Below are 14,009 nucleotides of genomic sequence, written 5' to 3' on the forward strand. Positions count from 1 at the left end.
ACCTGCTCCCTCCCCAGCCAGCCAGCCAGCCGCGCGCCCTAGCTGGAGAGCCCCGGCCGTCCCCCGCGAGAACAGGGGAATCCCCGGGGGCGGGGGCTTCTGCCTCTAGCCCCAGGTTTCCCGCATATCAGCTGTTCCGGAGCTGATTAATAGGCAGCAGCACGCTCTCCCCTATTCGCTCACGAGGGGGCGGCGCCACTTTATTTGCATATTCATGAGCTTATTTGCATATTCATGAGCTTATTTACATTTCACGAGCTTTCCCGGGCCCCCCCAATATTTTTTATAAGTCCGCGTCCCTGGGGAGCAGTGAAACCCAGAAAAAAGCAGATATGGGGGGGGGGTGGGGCGGGGCGGGGCGGGAGAGACGGTGTACTGAAACCAGAAATTCTGGCTGTTATCGACCTGATATTTCTTCACCCTCAGTGGGTGAGAATTGTTGGGGAGGGCAGTGGTCAGCGGCAGAACGCCTGCTTTGCCTGCAAAAAGGCCCGTCCCCAAAGCCTTCTGCAGGGAGGTCTGGGAGAGAGCCACGGCCAGTCGCTGCGGATGACACAGAGCCAGGCCAGGTTCGCACCAAACATTCAAAGTGCTACAATACTACTTTGAACAGTCACGGCTTCCTCCAAAGAATTCTGGGAGCTATAGTTTGTTAAAGGTATGGAGAGTTGCAAAGAGAATCCCTCCCAGATCTACAACGGATTGGTTTGGTCATCAATCAGTCTTCACTGGGAACTCTGGGAACTGTACCTCTGCTGTTTTCAGCTGACCATTGATTTTGTTTTTTGTTTGTTTGTTCAAATAGCAGCCTTTAAATGTTTCTATTGATAACTTTATAGCTCCATTATTTTTGTAAATTGCTTTGGGGTCTTTTTTCTTACTATCAAGTGACATGCAAATTTTATGAAATAAATAACAACTTATTAAAAACCAGCAGCGCCCTGGGATTTTCCCCGCCATAATCTATATATTCTCTGGGTCTCAGGCTCTGCCTCTCTCACTGGGGGCTTCCCTGGCAATGAATTTTCCTTCTCAGCTGGCTTTGCCATTTCCACGTTCTCAGGAGGAATGCTCCCTCTTGCAGCTCCTGCCCCTGCAAGCAAATGGTTGTATCTAAGGTGGACTCAGAGCAGACTGACCAAAAGCAGTGGACCTTTGTTAGCCATGTCATTAATTGCAGGGAGTCTACTCTGAGTAGGACCAACACTGGATACAACCTACGTTGCCCTATCTTCAGTTGTAGCCTATCCTTGGCTGGCTGCCCTCCCTAGAAACTTGCCAACCATATTGGGGCTGTGTTTTGTTGACTTTGATGCAAGGAAGAGACGCCGAGGAAGAGGGGGGAGGATAAACAGACAGACCCAGCAGCAACCTCCCATTCAAGCCTAAAGCCACAGCAGACAGGATAATGGAGGGCTTGTCTTTCTGAGAAGGTAAATCCCCTGTAATTTGTGAATGAGACAATGGGAATGACCTTCTCACAAGGCTCTCATATTAGTCTTTGAAATCAGATTTGGCAGCTCTTATTATGGGCCTCAAGATAAGACAGCAAAGGGAACAGGATTCCACATCAAACGGTGGGGGTACCTGCCTGCGCAGGTGTGGATGCATTTCTTGCAAATGATGCAAGTCAGACATTTCCAAAAAATGTGCCGGGCAGCACTGGTGTGCCAAGAAAAAGGTAAGATGGGCTCCTGTGAGAAACCCAAAGCAGCCCCTGTCAAGGAGTCTGCCCTCTGAGTGATTTTGCTTCCCATGTGTCTTCACCTTTCCAAAATTTTACTGCATTTATAGGGTATTGCTGTATTTTAGACCGGATATGCCTATGGTTTAATTGTTTGCTTTATATTTTTTTTGTTATTTTTTGCTGCTTGGAGACCGCTTTAGTATTAAGCGGCATGTAAATATGCCAGTTCCTCCCCAAACTGCCCCATGCCACACATTCCTACACTCAGCCAAAACACAGTCCCACAGAGGGTGGGGACCCCATGGCAGCCTGAAGCTGCTGTGCTTCTTGATGCCCATATGACCTGTACAGTATTATTATACCACCATCATCATCATCACGCACCCTTCAACAGCAGGCCCTGGCTTTGATTTTGGGCTTAAATTGAAAAAAAGTTAAAGCAGATTACAAATACAAAAATAGATTACAAATGATAGGGTTGGCCCTGAAAACCCACCTCTCAGGGGTCAAAGGTCATGTTAAGGAGGTGTGTCTTGTAAGGCCCATGACTCATTTTTAGCTACTGTGCTCTCTGTGCTCCACATGTAGGGGGGAGAGATTCCTAAAGCAAAATGTCTGCATTATATCAAGAGCAGCAGACGGTGCTTGATGCTTCTCCAGCAAACCAGGATTTTGAACCAAGAATGGGGAGTGATTCCCAAAGGATCTCTTACCCGTAGAGAGAAAGCGGTGAGCAGCTAGGAGCAGCTGCGGGGAGATCTTCACCTTGGACTCTGTGTCATTGTCCTTAAAGGCAGAGAAGTCCCTTTTGTTCTTCTGGTTATTCACTCGTTTTCTGGATCGGTTGTCAGCTGCAGAAGAGGAAGGGGATAGGTTGAGAGGAAGGGTGTTCCCCCAAGAACAAGTTCACTATTCAGTGTATTACTGCAAACTGTGCTTGTTCCATGCACCCTCATGCCTACCACAAGGGCACGTAACTCAGACACCTGGAAGTCTTCTGCTTTCATATAATTTACATCTTTCTAGTCCTCAGGACTACACATTAAATTCTGTATCATTCCAATTTTAGTATACCTGCTTCCGAAGTGAGCACAACTCAAATTAAATTCTATGGGACCCATAGTTAACACTATGGACACCATTGGGAGTAGTCAAATCCTTCTCAAACACTGGGGCAGGTTTGGAAAATGCCCCAATTTTGTCCCTCAATGCAACCCTAAAGTTCTCCCTGAGAAGTGTGTGGTTGACACAGCACTCATGGGAAAAGCAAAGCACTGTGCTTGAGGACCAGGCTGCAATGTGGCCAAATGTATGCAACTGAAAAAAGAAATGGTCAACATTAGGGAAGAGGACTGGAGTATCTGTGAGCCAGCCAAGACATCATGAACTATGGAGGCAGCGATGGCCACCATCTCAGATAACTTTAAAAGAGGACTGCCTCCTGTGGAAGTGAGTTCCACAGTTTAACTGTGCTCTGTGAGAAGAGGTACTTTCTTTTACCTGCCCTGAATCTTCCAGCATATTGCATGGATGAAACCTGATCCTCAGGAGACCCTCAATCAAGCAGCTTCAGATGTGAGCTGCAGCTTCCATCATCTCAGATCATTGGTCATGCCAGCTGTGACTGATGGGAGTTGTAGTCCAAAGCAGGTGGAGGTGCCACACTGGCTGTCCCTGCCCTATGGTATAGGAAGACCCAAAAAATGTCCTATCCACATATTCACATATTTATTACTATACAGCCGATCTGCCATCACGCCCCCCTGCCCGGCAATAGCAGAGATTTGGAAGGGACCTAACTGTACATATCTGACTCGTCCAGGATCTCTGACTTGATGATTTCCTCAATGACGTCCTCCAGTGTCACCAGGCCCAGCACCTCATAGAAAGGGTCACCTTCGCCTTCATTGTTCACCTTCTGGACAATGGCCAGGTGTGATTTACCTGTGGGAGAGAGAGCGAGATAAGCTATTACAGCACCACAGAAAGAGTCACAAATGTTATGCATTCTGGAAACATATCATCTGCCTGGTTGCTGCTGCAGAGTCCTGGGAACATGAAATCCTATGACTGTGGCCAACTCACCCTAAGCTGTCCCTCTTGCTCAAAGACAGCTGGTCATAGACGGTGGGAAGGTTGGAATCTTGGCATCAGATCCAACTAACTTCTACTAAGAACAGACCCACTCCAATTAGAGGATCTAAGTTAGCCGCGTCTATTAGTTTCAATGGGTCTACTCTGATGTAGGACTGGCACTGGTCACAAACAACCCTTGATGTGGGGTCAGGGGTTGTATTCAACTATGTCTTACTCAGAGTAAACCCACTGAAATTAAATAACTTAAGGTAGTCATGTCTGTTAACTTCAGAGGGTCTACTCTGAGTAGGACTAGCACTGGATACCACCCCAAATGTTGTGAGGAAATCAAACCAAGGACCAAGGGAAACGATAGGGATTTGTTTTAATTTAGGGAAGGGTACCACACACTCTAAACAAAGGGCATGAATGATTTTGGTAGGAGGCCAAGGTGACCACAGCAGGCCAGAGTGAGTTTGTGCCTCAAGTGGCTCCACAGGGCTGTGCTTGTTTGCCAGGTTAGCTTGAGCACATGAGCAGGGAGAGGGCTGTGGGAAGTTTTGGGGGCAGGGATGGCAGTGAGAGGCAGAAGGTTCCCACATGAATACAGTCTGAAAAAAATAAACCAGAAGTCTTTTGCACAATGCTCTCCTGTTCCTCACTCTTGGGGCATTCGCGAAACCCGGTGGAGGATCAGTCTGTGCAATTCTGACTGTTATTACAGCATTAGAGAGACAGAAAGGCAATTAGATGTCCTGGCAATTAAGGAGGGGGGAGAACCACTTTTCTCCCCTTCTGCGCTGTGGGTGGGAGGAGACCTCCCAGGCTAGGCAGGAATTCTTCTCAGCCACTGCTGATTGGAAAGGTGGTTTCTGAGACACGGAAGGGGAGCTGCAATTTCATGCAATTCTTCTCCTTCAGTGTCGAACTGCTCACATGAGTAGGCCACGGGCGAGTGGGAATTTGGAAGAGATCGCTGGGTGCCAGCTCTTGGTCCCCATGCCAGCCCCATTTGCACTACACATTTAAAGCAGGATCTTACCACTTTAAACAGTCATGGCTTCCCCCAAAGAATTCTGGGGACTGTAGTCTGCTAAAGGAGCTGAACATGCTGGGGAGACCCCTCTTCCCCACCTATAGCCACAATCTCTGGAAGTGATTTGGAATCGCAGCTAGCTTTTGGTAGCAACGTTTAAAAAGTTAAAAAAGTTGGTTTTGCCTGTTTTCACTGTTTTCATTGCTTTATTTTATTTGCAAACTGCTTGAGGTTTTCTTGATTTTTGCAATCACACAGTATATAATTTTTGGGAAATAAATAATTAAACAGTTAAATAACAGGAGGACAAAAAGCCACCGCCCATGATGGAAATCTGGGAATAAGAGTTCAAGGGCGCTGCCTGATGGACAGAAGGGAGCTCTTATTTCTTGATTTAATCCTGCCCTGATGAATGAAGTCCTTGGAACCAGTTGCCTTTCCCTGCGCTGCGGTTCTTCCTGAGCACATTGTTGGAAACAGGCAGGTCATGTGCTAGCCACAAGATAGTGGAGATCAGCAGCAGGGCCTGGTGCTGTGAAGCAAAGATGCCTAGATGAGCCTGACTCTGGGAGACACTAAAGCTGGGAGCTTTCCTGCCCTTTAGAACCGCTAAGCTGTGAATACTCTGAAGGTGCTCTCGGCGGGACTAGCCGGCTCTCCTCTTTCCAGAATGCAACAGGGACATGCATCACCGTGCAGAGCTATGTGGGAAAAGTTCTGGACTCAAGCCTTCCTCAGAGCATTTGGTCTGCTCTGCTACTGCACAGCTCCCCCAAATTTCCGATCGTCAAAGCACCCCTCCAAAAAATTAGGGTGATACAAGTGGAACCCGCAACATACTCCATCGCATCCCCCACTCATCCCCCCCCAACAGAAATACAGCATTATCTGGTCACTAAGTATCTTCAGTCGCCGAGCTGTTGGGGGTTTTTTTGTCCCCCCCGCCCCCGGGTTACTCCCCCTCCCCAAAAGAATGGTTTTTAGGATTCTTACATGTGGTTGATGATGTTTTAACCACATGTCAGCCTTTACTAAGCTGGTGCCCTCCAGATCTGGCCCAGCCATCTTGCCATGGGAGCTGCAGTCAACTAACATCTGGAGGTGCCACATTGGCCAAGCATGAGGACTGAGCTCGCCTTTGGTATCTACCATTTCATATGCTTAATTGGTCTTCTCCATCTACTCATCTTTGTAGGCTAAATCATTTATGTTGTCATTTTAACACTGTGTGATGCTATTCATAGGCAAACTTGTCTTAATTAATGCAGGGGGGCAGAGAGCCATTTTGCCTACATGCGTTGATTCCAAACAAGAATGTGCAACACATTTCAAATACAAAAAAGCAAAGTTTAGAGGCACACTTTGATCCATTACTAAGTAATGTAAAGGACAAGAACGGCCTGTCCTCAGAGCCACCTTGACCAGCTTGGCAGATGTGCAGGACTGGGGCTGATGGGAATTGTAGTCCAAAACATTTAGAGGTTGGAAAGGTTGCCTCAGAGCCAGGAGGTCAGCATTTGCCTCATGTGCTCTCAGAATGCACTGAGGAAGGCGCATGCCCTGTCCCATCATTGCTGGCTCCACCCAAACATCGTCATGTGTTCATCTGAGTATGTTTATAATCTCCACCTGAATGGGAATCCTGTGCAAACTGGGCTTCCCAATTACATGGAGGGTTCTAAGGAAAATTAGCTGAATGTCCAAAAATCCCCCCCACCCTCCTGCTCAACATGCAAAGATGTGAGGCTGAAGCAGAGCACATTGTCCTGCTGCTCCCCTGATGCGTTAGAGGTGAAGACTTCCAGTGTCAAAAGTGCCTGAGTCTCCCAATCAAACCAGTGTAGAAATTAGCCAGAATTCCCTGATCCCAGGGGAGGTTGAACTAGCAAGAGGCAAGGCAGGGCTAACAGATCATGCAGAGACGTGGCAGGCATCCTCCTCTGGGCTTGGGTCCTTTGGGCTGGAGATTTTGCTGGGAGAGAAATGAGTTCCAGGGGCTTGGAAACGCTCCCTGCAAAAGGAGGGGCCAGCACCAGAAGTCCCCCCCCCTTCTTCTCCCACTTTGAGCAGGAGAAGGCTTCTCAGGTAGAGAGCTGGCCCTGGGAAAACGGGGGTGGGGAAAAAAACCCACTCCTGTATGGGACTCATGGGATTAGAGGGTTCTCTGTGGGGTGGGCCTTTTGTCCCTGTATCCCCGTTCAAAGTAGCCCCCCCAGCAAATAAGTAGTTCATTTCCTAGTCAATCTGATGAGAGGCAAGGAAGGACCCACCTTTAATCTTTAATTCCAGGAGAAATACATAATTTCTCATGACAAATGTGCTGTTTCTGTACCACTGCAGTGCATAGCAAAGACAGAGTCAGGGCAATTGTCTTCTTCCTTGGAACAGTAATGCTGCTAAACTCTACTGGCCAGAGCTTAATATGAAATCCTTCTTTGCTACAGAACGGAGCGTGGCCTTTCACCTCTCACCTCAGTTGCTAACTACTCTGGAAACATCAGTGGGTCTCTGCACTCCCAACAGCAGCATCATTATGATCATCATTTGTTTATTATTAACAAAATTAACAGACCACCCTTCATTACAAAGTAACCACAAGGCAATTTCCAAGGTATTTAAAGACGCATGGCAGCTGACTCCCAAGTATGTGAGGTTGGGCAGCAGGTAAAACCAAACTAGCTTGGGTATCTCCAAAGGCCTGAAAGAACATATTTTTGTAACCAGGTCTAGAAGCTGAGTAATGTTGCCTCCATCTGCACCTCCAGAGGGAGAGCACTCCACAGCCGGGGCACCACTACAGAGAAGGCCCTGTCTCCTGTCCCCTCCCCCTTGATCTCATGGCCTTGGCCAGTCTGTCAAAAGGGAAAGGCACCCTGAGAACTACCTGGGTCCCAAGTATTTCAGGCCGAAACGAACACCTTGAATTGGGCCCAGGAACACAGAGACATGCAAAAAAGATGGTGGCTAACTTTGTGCAGAAACACCTGTCAATAACCTGGCAGCAGAAAACCAGATGCCACTTATTCACTGCCTCACCCATTAAAATTGTTATTATTTGTTCCATTTTTAAGCCACCTTTTATGGTTTGCAATATATGCAAGTAAAACAATAAAATGGAACACCAAATAAAACCATGATATGTACTAAACTTAATTTAAAATAAACAGTATACTTACAACTCGCCTTGAACACACCACTTTCTTTCAGAGGTTCTGCCCTGGTACATGACCCTCTGCTTGCAGGCAAGAAATGTCCTAAAGCAGCTGTTTGCCCAAGGCGAGAAAAGAATTGCCTCCAAGTGACCAGGCACAGATACCCCCCCCAAAAAAAAAACCTCCATGTGCTACAGACAGATTATATCCTTAGCATGTTGTGTCCAAGTGGGCTAGTAATTTTTACAGACACTCCCCTCACTGCCCTGAGACCCCTACCACCACCACATATAGGCTCTCGAGGACTTCAGATGGGGTCTCTCTCTCAGCCCTACCTGGCGGCGCTGAGGGCTGTACCCGAGACCTTCTGCATGCAAAGCAGACACTCTGCCACTGAGACACGGCCCCTCTGATCTTAATAGCGGAAATGAATCTTTGGGGAAAGGCAGCAATGAACACGTTAATTATGGCAATTGTGATCTGTGCATCAGAAAACGACATCAACACACATTTAAGACACTATGAGGGAATACAGCAGTTCAGATAGTAAGAAGGCAGGAGGATGGACAGCTCCCCATTGACCCTCGTGGGCTAGCCTCTGCTGCCAGAGCCAGGATCCTTATGGGTGCCTTCTCCTGAGGAACCAAACACGCTCCTTCCCGCAGCACCTTGTGGGCCAGGTGGCACAAGGCGCACACCAAGGAGGCAGCCCAGGAATAGAGGAGTGCTGTCTGAGGGCCCAGAAGGGACAGTCTGGAGACAGAGGCTTCAGGGGCCTCAGTTTGCTCTCGGCTTCTGCTGGGGATATTTGCCTCCTCAGCCTGGTCTGTGATCCTGCAACTCCTGACCTGCCTCACTGCATGGGATCTGGTGTCAGACCAGAACATGATAATTCTGCTTTTGCTAGCTGTGGGGAGAGGCAATGTTGTTTTAAAAAAAGTTTAAAACAACTTAAAATTACTGGACACAATTCATGGGCAAGCAAGTTAAAATGATGTAACTCAGAACAGATCCTGAAGCTGAGGCTCCAATACTTTGGCCACCTCATGAGAAGAGAAGACTCCCTGGAAAAGACCCTGATGTTGGGAAAGATGGAGGGCACAAGGAGAAGAGGACGAGATGGTGGGACGGTGTTCTCGAAGCTACCAGCATGAGTTTGACCAAACTGTGGGAGGCAGTGGAAGACAGAAGTGCCTGGCGTGCTCTGGTCCAGGGGGTCACGAAGAGGCGGACACGACTAAACAACAACAAACTCACCCTTGTTTTTAACCACTCACCAGAGGTGACTAGGAATTCCACCCATGGGAGTGAGAGATTGCTCAGCCCCTCCTCCCACAGCCCTCATCGAATCGTAGAGTTGGAAGGGACCCAGGGTCATCTAGTCCAGCCCCCTGTAATGCAGGAATCTCAGCTAAGCATCTATGTCAGAGGGCAATCCAACCTCTGCTTAAAGACCTTCAAGGAAGGAGAGTCCACAGCCTCCCGAGGGAGATAATTTCACTGTCAAACAGCTCTTACTGTCAGGAAGTTCTTCCTGATGTTGAGTCAGAATCTCCTTTCTTATAACTGGAAGCCATTTTTTAAATGGCGGGCACTGGGCAGGAAGTGGGGAAAGCCCTCACTTCCCCACGCAGCAGAGAAACCAAGCGGGCTGCCAACAGAGGCATGGGCACTCTGCCATCTCCTGGCTGCCCACTGCATTTCCACACTGAGTGTGCTCCCTCCTTTGTTTCCAGTGGGTTGGTGGTGGGGAGAAGGCACAGCCCTTCCTTCTGTTGCCCACCAGCTGCACAGCAGGCACATCTCCTGCGCATCTAGTGTAGAAACACAGCGGGCGAAAGGCAGGAAGTGACCCATGCCTCCAGGCTGCTTCTGTGTCAGACACCCAGGACAGGCCTTTGGCTCCTGTGCAGCCGGAACAGAGACACAGCGAGCTGGTGGCAAAAGAACAGAGCAGTCCGTGTCTTTGCTACCAGTCTGCTGCACTTCTATGCTGAACATGCAGGAGTGATGCAGATTTGTGTGCTCAATGAGGGGGGAAAGCAGTGGCAGAAGGAGCAGACGGAGGTGTGAAGGCTGGCGTGTTCTGCCCTCAGGGCTCGCCTGGAAGGTGCAGCCAGTGGATAATGTGGCACCTTGGCTGCGCACTGCAGGGCCCAATCAGACATATGTCACACCATGCAGGAAGGAACCTCAGCAGCTGCCTGTCAGCTTCCAGGACAGGTTTAAGGCTTTGGCTCTGAGCTACAAAGCCCTAAACAGCTTGGGATCAAGTTATCTGACGGATCGCCTCTTCTCAAACTGCCCCATCCAGTCACTGCAAAGGGCTGAGGAGCCCCCTTAACTGTACACCATTGTGGGGAATTGTGTTTGGTGGTGACTGGGAATAGAGTCTTTTCTGTGGTGGCTCCCTCTTTGTGGAATCACTTCCCAATGGAATGCAAATGAGCGGCTATGGTGCCTTCACACCCATGTTCCCAGGTCCTTGCAATGTTTAGTTCCAGAAACGGCATTATGTTAATTTGCCCTGTTGTTGCATTTCATTTTATGAAGTTTTTAAATCTTTTGATATTTTTATTTGCTTAATAGACTGTGGCATTCTTGCTAATCTGCCTTCAAATGCCATATGACAGGCAGTCTACAAACAGCTAACTAAACTAACATTTTAGTTGGAGAGGCATTTTACACACCATCTGCTCACAAGCGTGGATTCTCACCACCCTTGGGTGGAATGAAGTGGCCATTACACCCCAATAAAGTCACATCTCCAACGCTGAGTCTGAACTTTGTCCTGTGAGCAGCGGTGTAGGAACTTTGCAAGTGGGCAGCGCAATAAGAGGCAGCCCCCAGGGATCCATCCCACAGAGCAGGGAAACCAAAGTAATTAAGAAGCAAGTGCACAGCTCCCTCCCTCCCAACCTCTCCTCTCTGCCTGATAAACCCAGGATTATGGGTTCAGGAGACTAGGAAATCCACAAGCAAACAGCTGGTGGGTGGTAAACTCCTTGAGGCATCAGGAAAGAGAGAGGGGTGTTGCTAAGAAACTGCAGCCTGGGCAAGGCTGGGGATCACAGCAGAGACCACCGCCACTGCCACCACTTTTCCCTTGTCCCTAAAGAAGATGGCATAGGAACACCGGAGAAGGGCACAAGAACCTGCCTTCTCCCAAGCTCAGGGCCTGTCAGCAGCAGCCTTCCCCACCCAGTTGGACTACAACTCCCAACAGGCTGTGCGTGCCTGGGCTGATGGGAGTTGTAGTCCAAGCCACCTGGAGGGCACCAGACTGGACAAGGACTAGCAGTGCCTCTCCAGGGTTCCAGACAGGTGCCTCTTCCAGGCCTACCTGGAGACGCCAAGGACTGGACCTGGGAGCAGGGTGCACCCAAAGCGTGTGCTCTACCTACTGAGCTGCCTACTGCCCTTCTCTTACGGCAGGCGCAGGGGTGTCGTGACGTTCTGGGCACTGCCGGACTCGGTACAAGGCAAGTGGAGTCTGCCTTAAAAGGTAAAGGTACCCCTGCCCGAACGGGCCAGTCTTGACAGACTCTGGGGTTTGTGCGCCCATCTCACATCTATTGGCCGGGGGCCAACGCTGTCCGCAGACACTTCCGGGTCACGTGGCCAGCGTGACAACGCTGCTCTGGTGAGCCAGAGCCGCACACGGAACGCCGTTTACCTTCCCGCTGGTAAGCGGTACCTATTTATCTACTTGCCCCCGGGGGTGCTTTCGAACTGCTAGGTGGGCAGGCGCTGGGACCGAGCAGCGGGAGCGCACCCCGCCGCGGGGATTCGAACCGCCGACCTTTCGATCGGCAAGCCCTAGGCGCTGAGGCTTTAGCCCACAGCGCCACCCGCATCCCGGAGTCTGCCTTAATCGTACGTAAATGTATAGTCTGCCTTAATCTTTGTCTGCATGGTTAGTTAATATGTTAATATGCTGCTGCCCCTTTAAGCAAAAACCAAGCCGCTCTCTCCGAAAAGAGAGGGAAGCCTGGACTAGAAGCAGACCCCGGGTCCATCTGGCTCTGTGCTGCCTGCGCTGACTGGCAGTGGCTCTCCAGGGTCTCACACAAGGGTCTCTCCCAGCCCCACCCGGAGATGCTGAGGATTGAACCTGGGGGTCTTCCGCAAGCAGGACAGATGCTCTAACGCTGAGCTATGCCCTCCCACTGCCCCAGGACAGTCAAGTTTTAGGCCTCTGTTCAATTGCACAAACAGCTCAGCAAGAACGTTAATTTGTTCCCCTCTTCCTGCTTAGCGCCCAGGCTGCAAAGGGCTGTTTTTGAAAAGGAGCCAGATGGACAGGATGAGGGAAGACTTGAACTTGGAACAAAGGCTTAGGACAGGACTCACTGAGAGCTGCTGCTTCACAATGTGATTTATTGTGTTGTACACTGTCCACATGTTTATTAATATGATAACGTTCATTTCCTTACCCACTACATTCATTTTCAATAGTTGCTGGAACCCTCCCTTTCTCTGTGCTTCTGTAGGACCAGGGGCACATAGCGCCATTTGCCGGCACCTGGGGCAGGTCGTGTGGAAGCATTCTAGGCGGGGGTGGACTGTGCTCGTCAGGCGGGGGCGGAACATAGAATCATAGAATCATAGAATCATAGAGTTGGAAGAGACCACAAGGGCCATCGAGTCCAACCCCCTGCCAAGCAGGAAACACCATCAGAGCATGCTCCCCCAGCCCTTGCCGCTGGCACCCTCCACACTCCCCCAGCCCTTGCTGCCAAGCCAGAGAGGGCATGATGGGGATCTCTGCAGAGGGGGGCTGGTTTGCACCCCCCCAGATTGTGTGCCTGGGCACGGCCCCCCTGCCCATGCTATGCCGCTTCATAGGACTGAAATTTGTTTCTTTCTTAAGAAGACCAACTGACATATCTTTTTTTGCAGATTTTATTTTGGATCTCCAAAAGAATGGTCATCAATGACAAGGACAGGATATGTCCCACAGAGTGACTCTGAAGACCTATTTTCATCCTTGTGAACCAATTTTGCCTTCAGGCCCTGGCATCAGTGATTATGGGCCTGTGATGGGACTGAAAACTGAGACGCCCTTGGTTCTTTATCCATATCTTCTATGTCACCTCTTTTGGTGCTGTGCTGCTTCATGAATCAGCTGATCTGTGGGATTGCGCGGGGGCAAAAGACACAGCCTTTTGGTGCCCCAATGGATCACCTTGCTCGTGCAGCACCAAAAGACGCACATCTTTAATCCTTGCTTTTCAAAAAATAAAAATAAAAAGTGTTCTCGAATAATTAAAAAATGGGACTAGACATTTTGTTTTGGTGCCCACAACCTGGGTTCCAGGAGCCATGTGGCAAATAGCTTTTAAATCCCAGTTTCTAGCACTGATCCTGAATCATATCAGTGGGAGGAAGGGGGCAAGAGAGTATATCTGGATCATCTGTAGACCTTTCAGAACCACAGAAAGAAATAGCCCAACAAATACTGGGAGAAGAATCAGGACATTTTCCATAGGTGATGGAAACTGGGGGCAAATCCCACCATTACAGATGGGTATCAGTCTATAAAACCAACAGCCAGTTCAGAAGACCTACATTTCCACCCCCCTCCATTATATAAAGAAGTAAAAAACCACCTATATTAAGCGTTGAAAGGAAGGGGTGACAAACTGACCCCCCCTTTGACCCAGCCTGAAGGCCTATGTAAAGGTAAAGGGACCCCTGACCATTAGGTCCAGTCGTGGCCGACTCTGGGGTTGCGGCGCTCATCTCGCTTTATTGGCCGAGGGAGCCGGCGTACAGCTTCCGGGTCATGTGGCCAGTATGACATAGTTCAGATCTAAATAATACAAATAAAATCCATATAAGCACTGGAGAGAGTCCAAAAGTTGCTTATGTCAGTATAAAGGAAGATGCTAATGCAATCGTGTATTATGCAACGCAGCAGGCACAATTTGTCCCGCAGATTCTTTGTTTCTGTGCTGGATGAATGGCCATCAATCCACCATAAAAGTCTCCCTCTATTTTTGCCCGCTAAGTACACAATGTTTTTGCGTCTGTTTTTCAGACAGTGACATTATAC

At 49.2% G+C, this 14,009-nt stretch overlaps 1 protein-coding gene across 3 annotated transcripts in view; it reads right to left on the reverse strand.

Annotated features, from left to right (window-relative positions):
• Positions 1-14,009, reverse strand: part of CNNM4 (cyclin and CBS domain divalent metal cation transport mediator 4) — a gene marked incomplete at its 5' end in the record, with an annotated part of 47,949 nt that overhangs the window by 12,681 nt on the left and 21,259 nt on the right. For all 3 annotated transcript variants that reach the window (XR_014221492.1, XM_082229974.1, XM_082229975.1), the window contains 2 exons: positions 2,401-2,538; positions 3,488-3,631. Coding sequence is in view for 2 of the 3 variants with exons in the window: in XM_082229974.1 (XP_082086100.1) it covers positions 2,401-2,538; positions 3,488-3,631 (282 nt within the window). The remainder of the gene's footprint in view (positions 1-2,400; positions 2,539-3,487; positions 3,632-14,009) is intronic.

The sequence above is a fragment of the Podarcis vaucheri genome (genome assembly GCF_965113315.1).
Source record: "Podarcis vaucheri genome assembly, chromosome: 7".
In the NCBI taxonomy this organism is placed as follows: Eukaryota; Metazoa; Chordata; class Lepidosauria; order Squamata; family Lacertidae; genus Podarcis; species Podarcis vaucheri.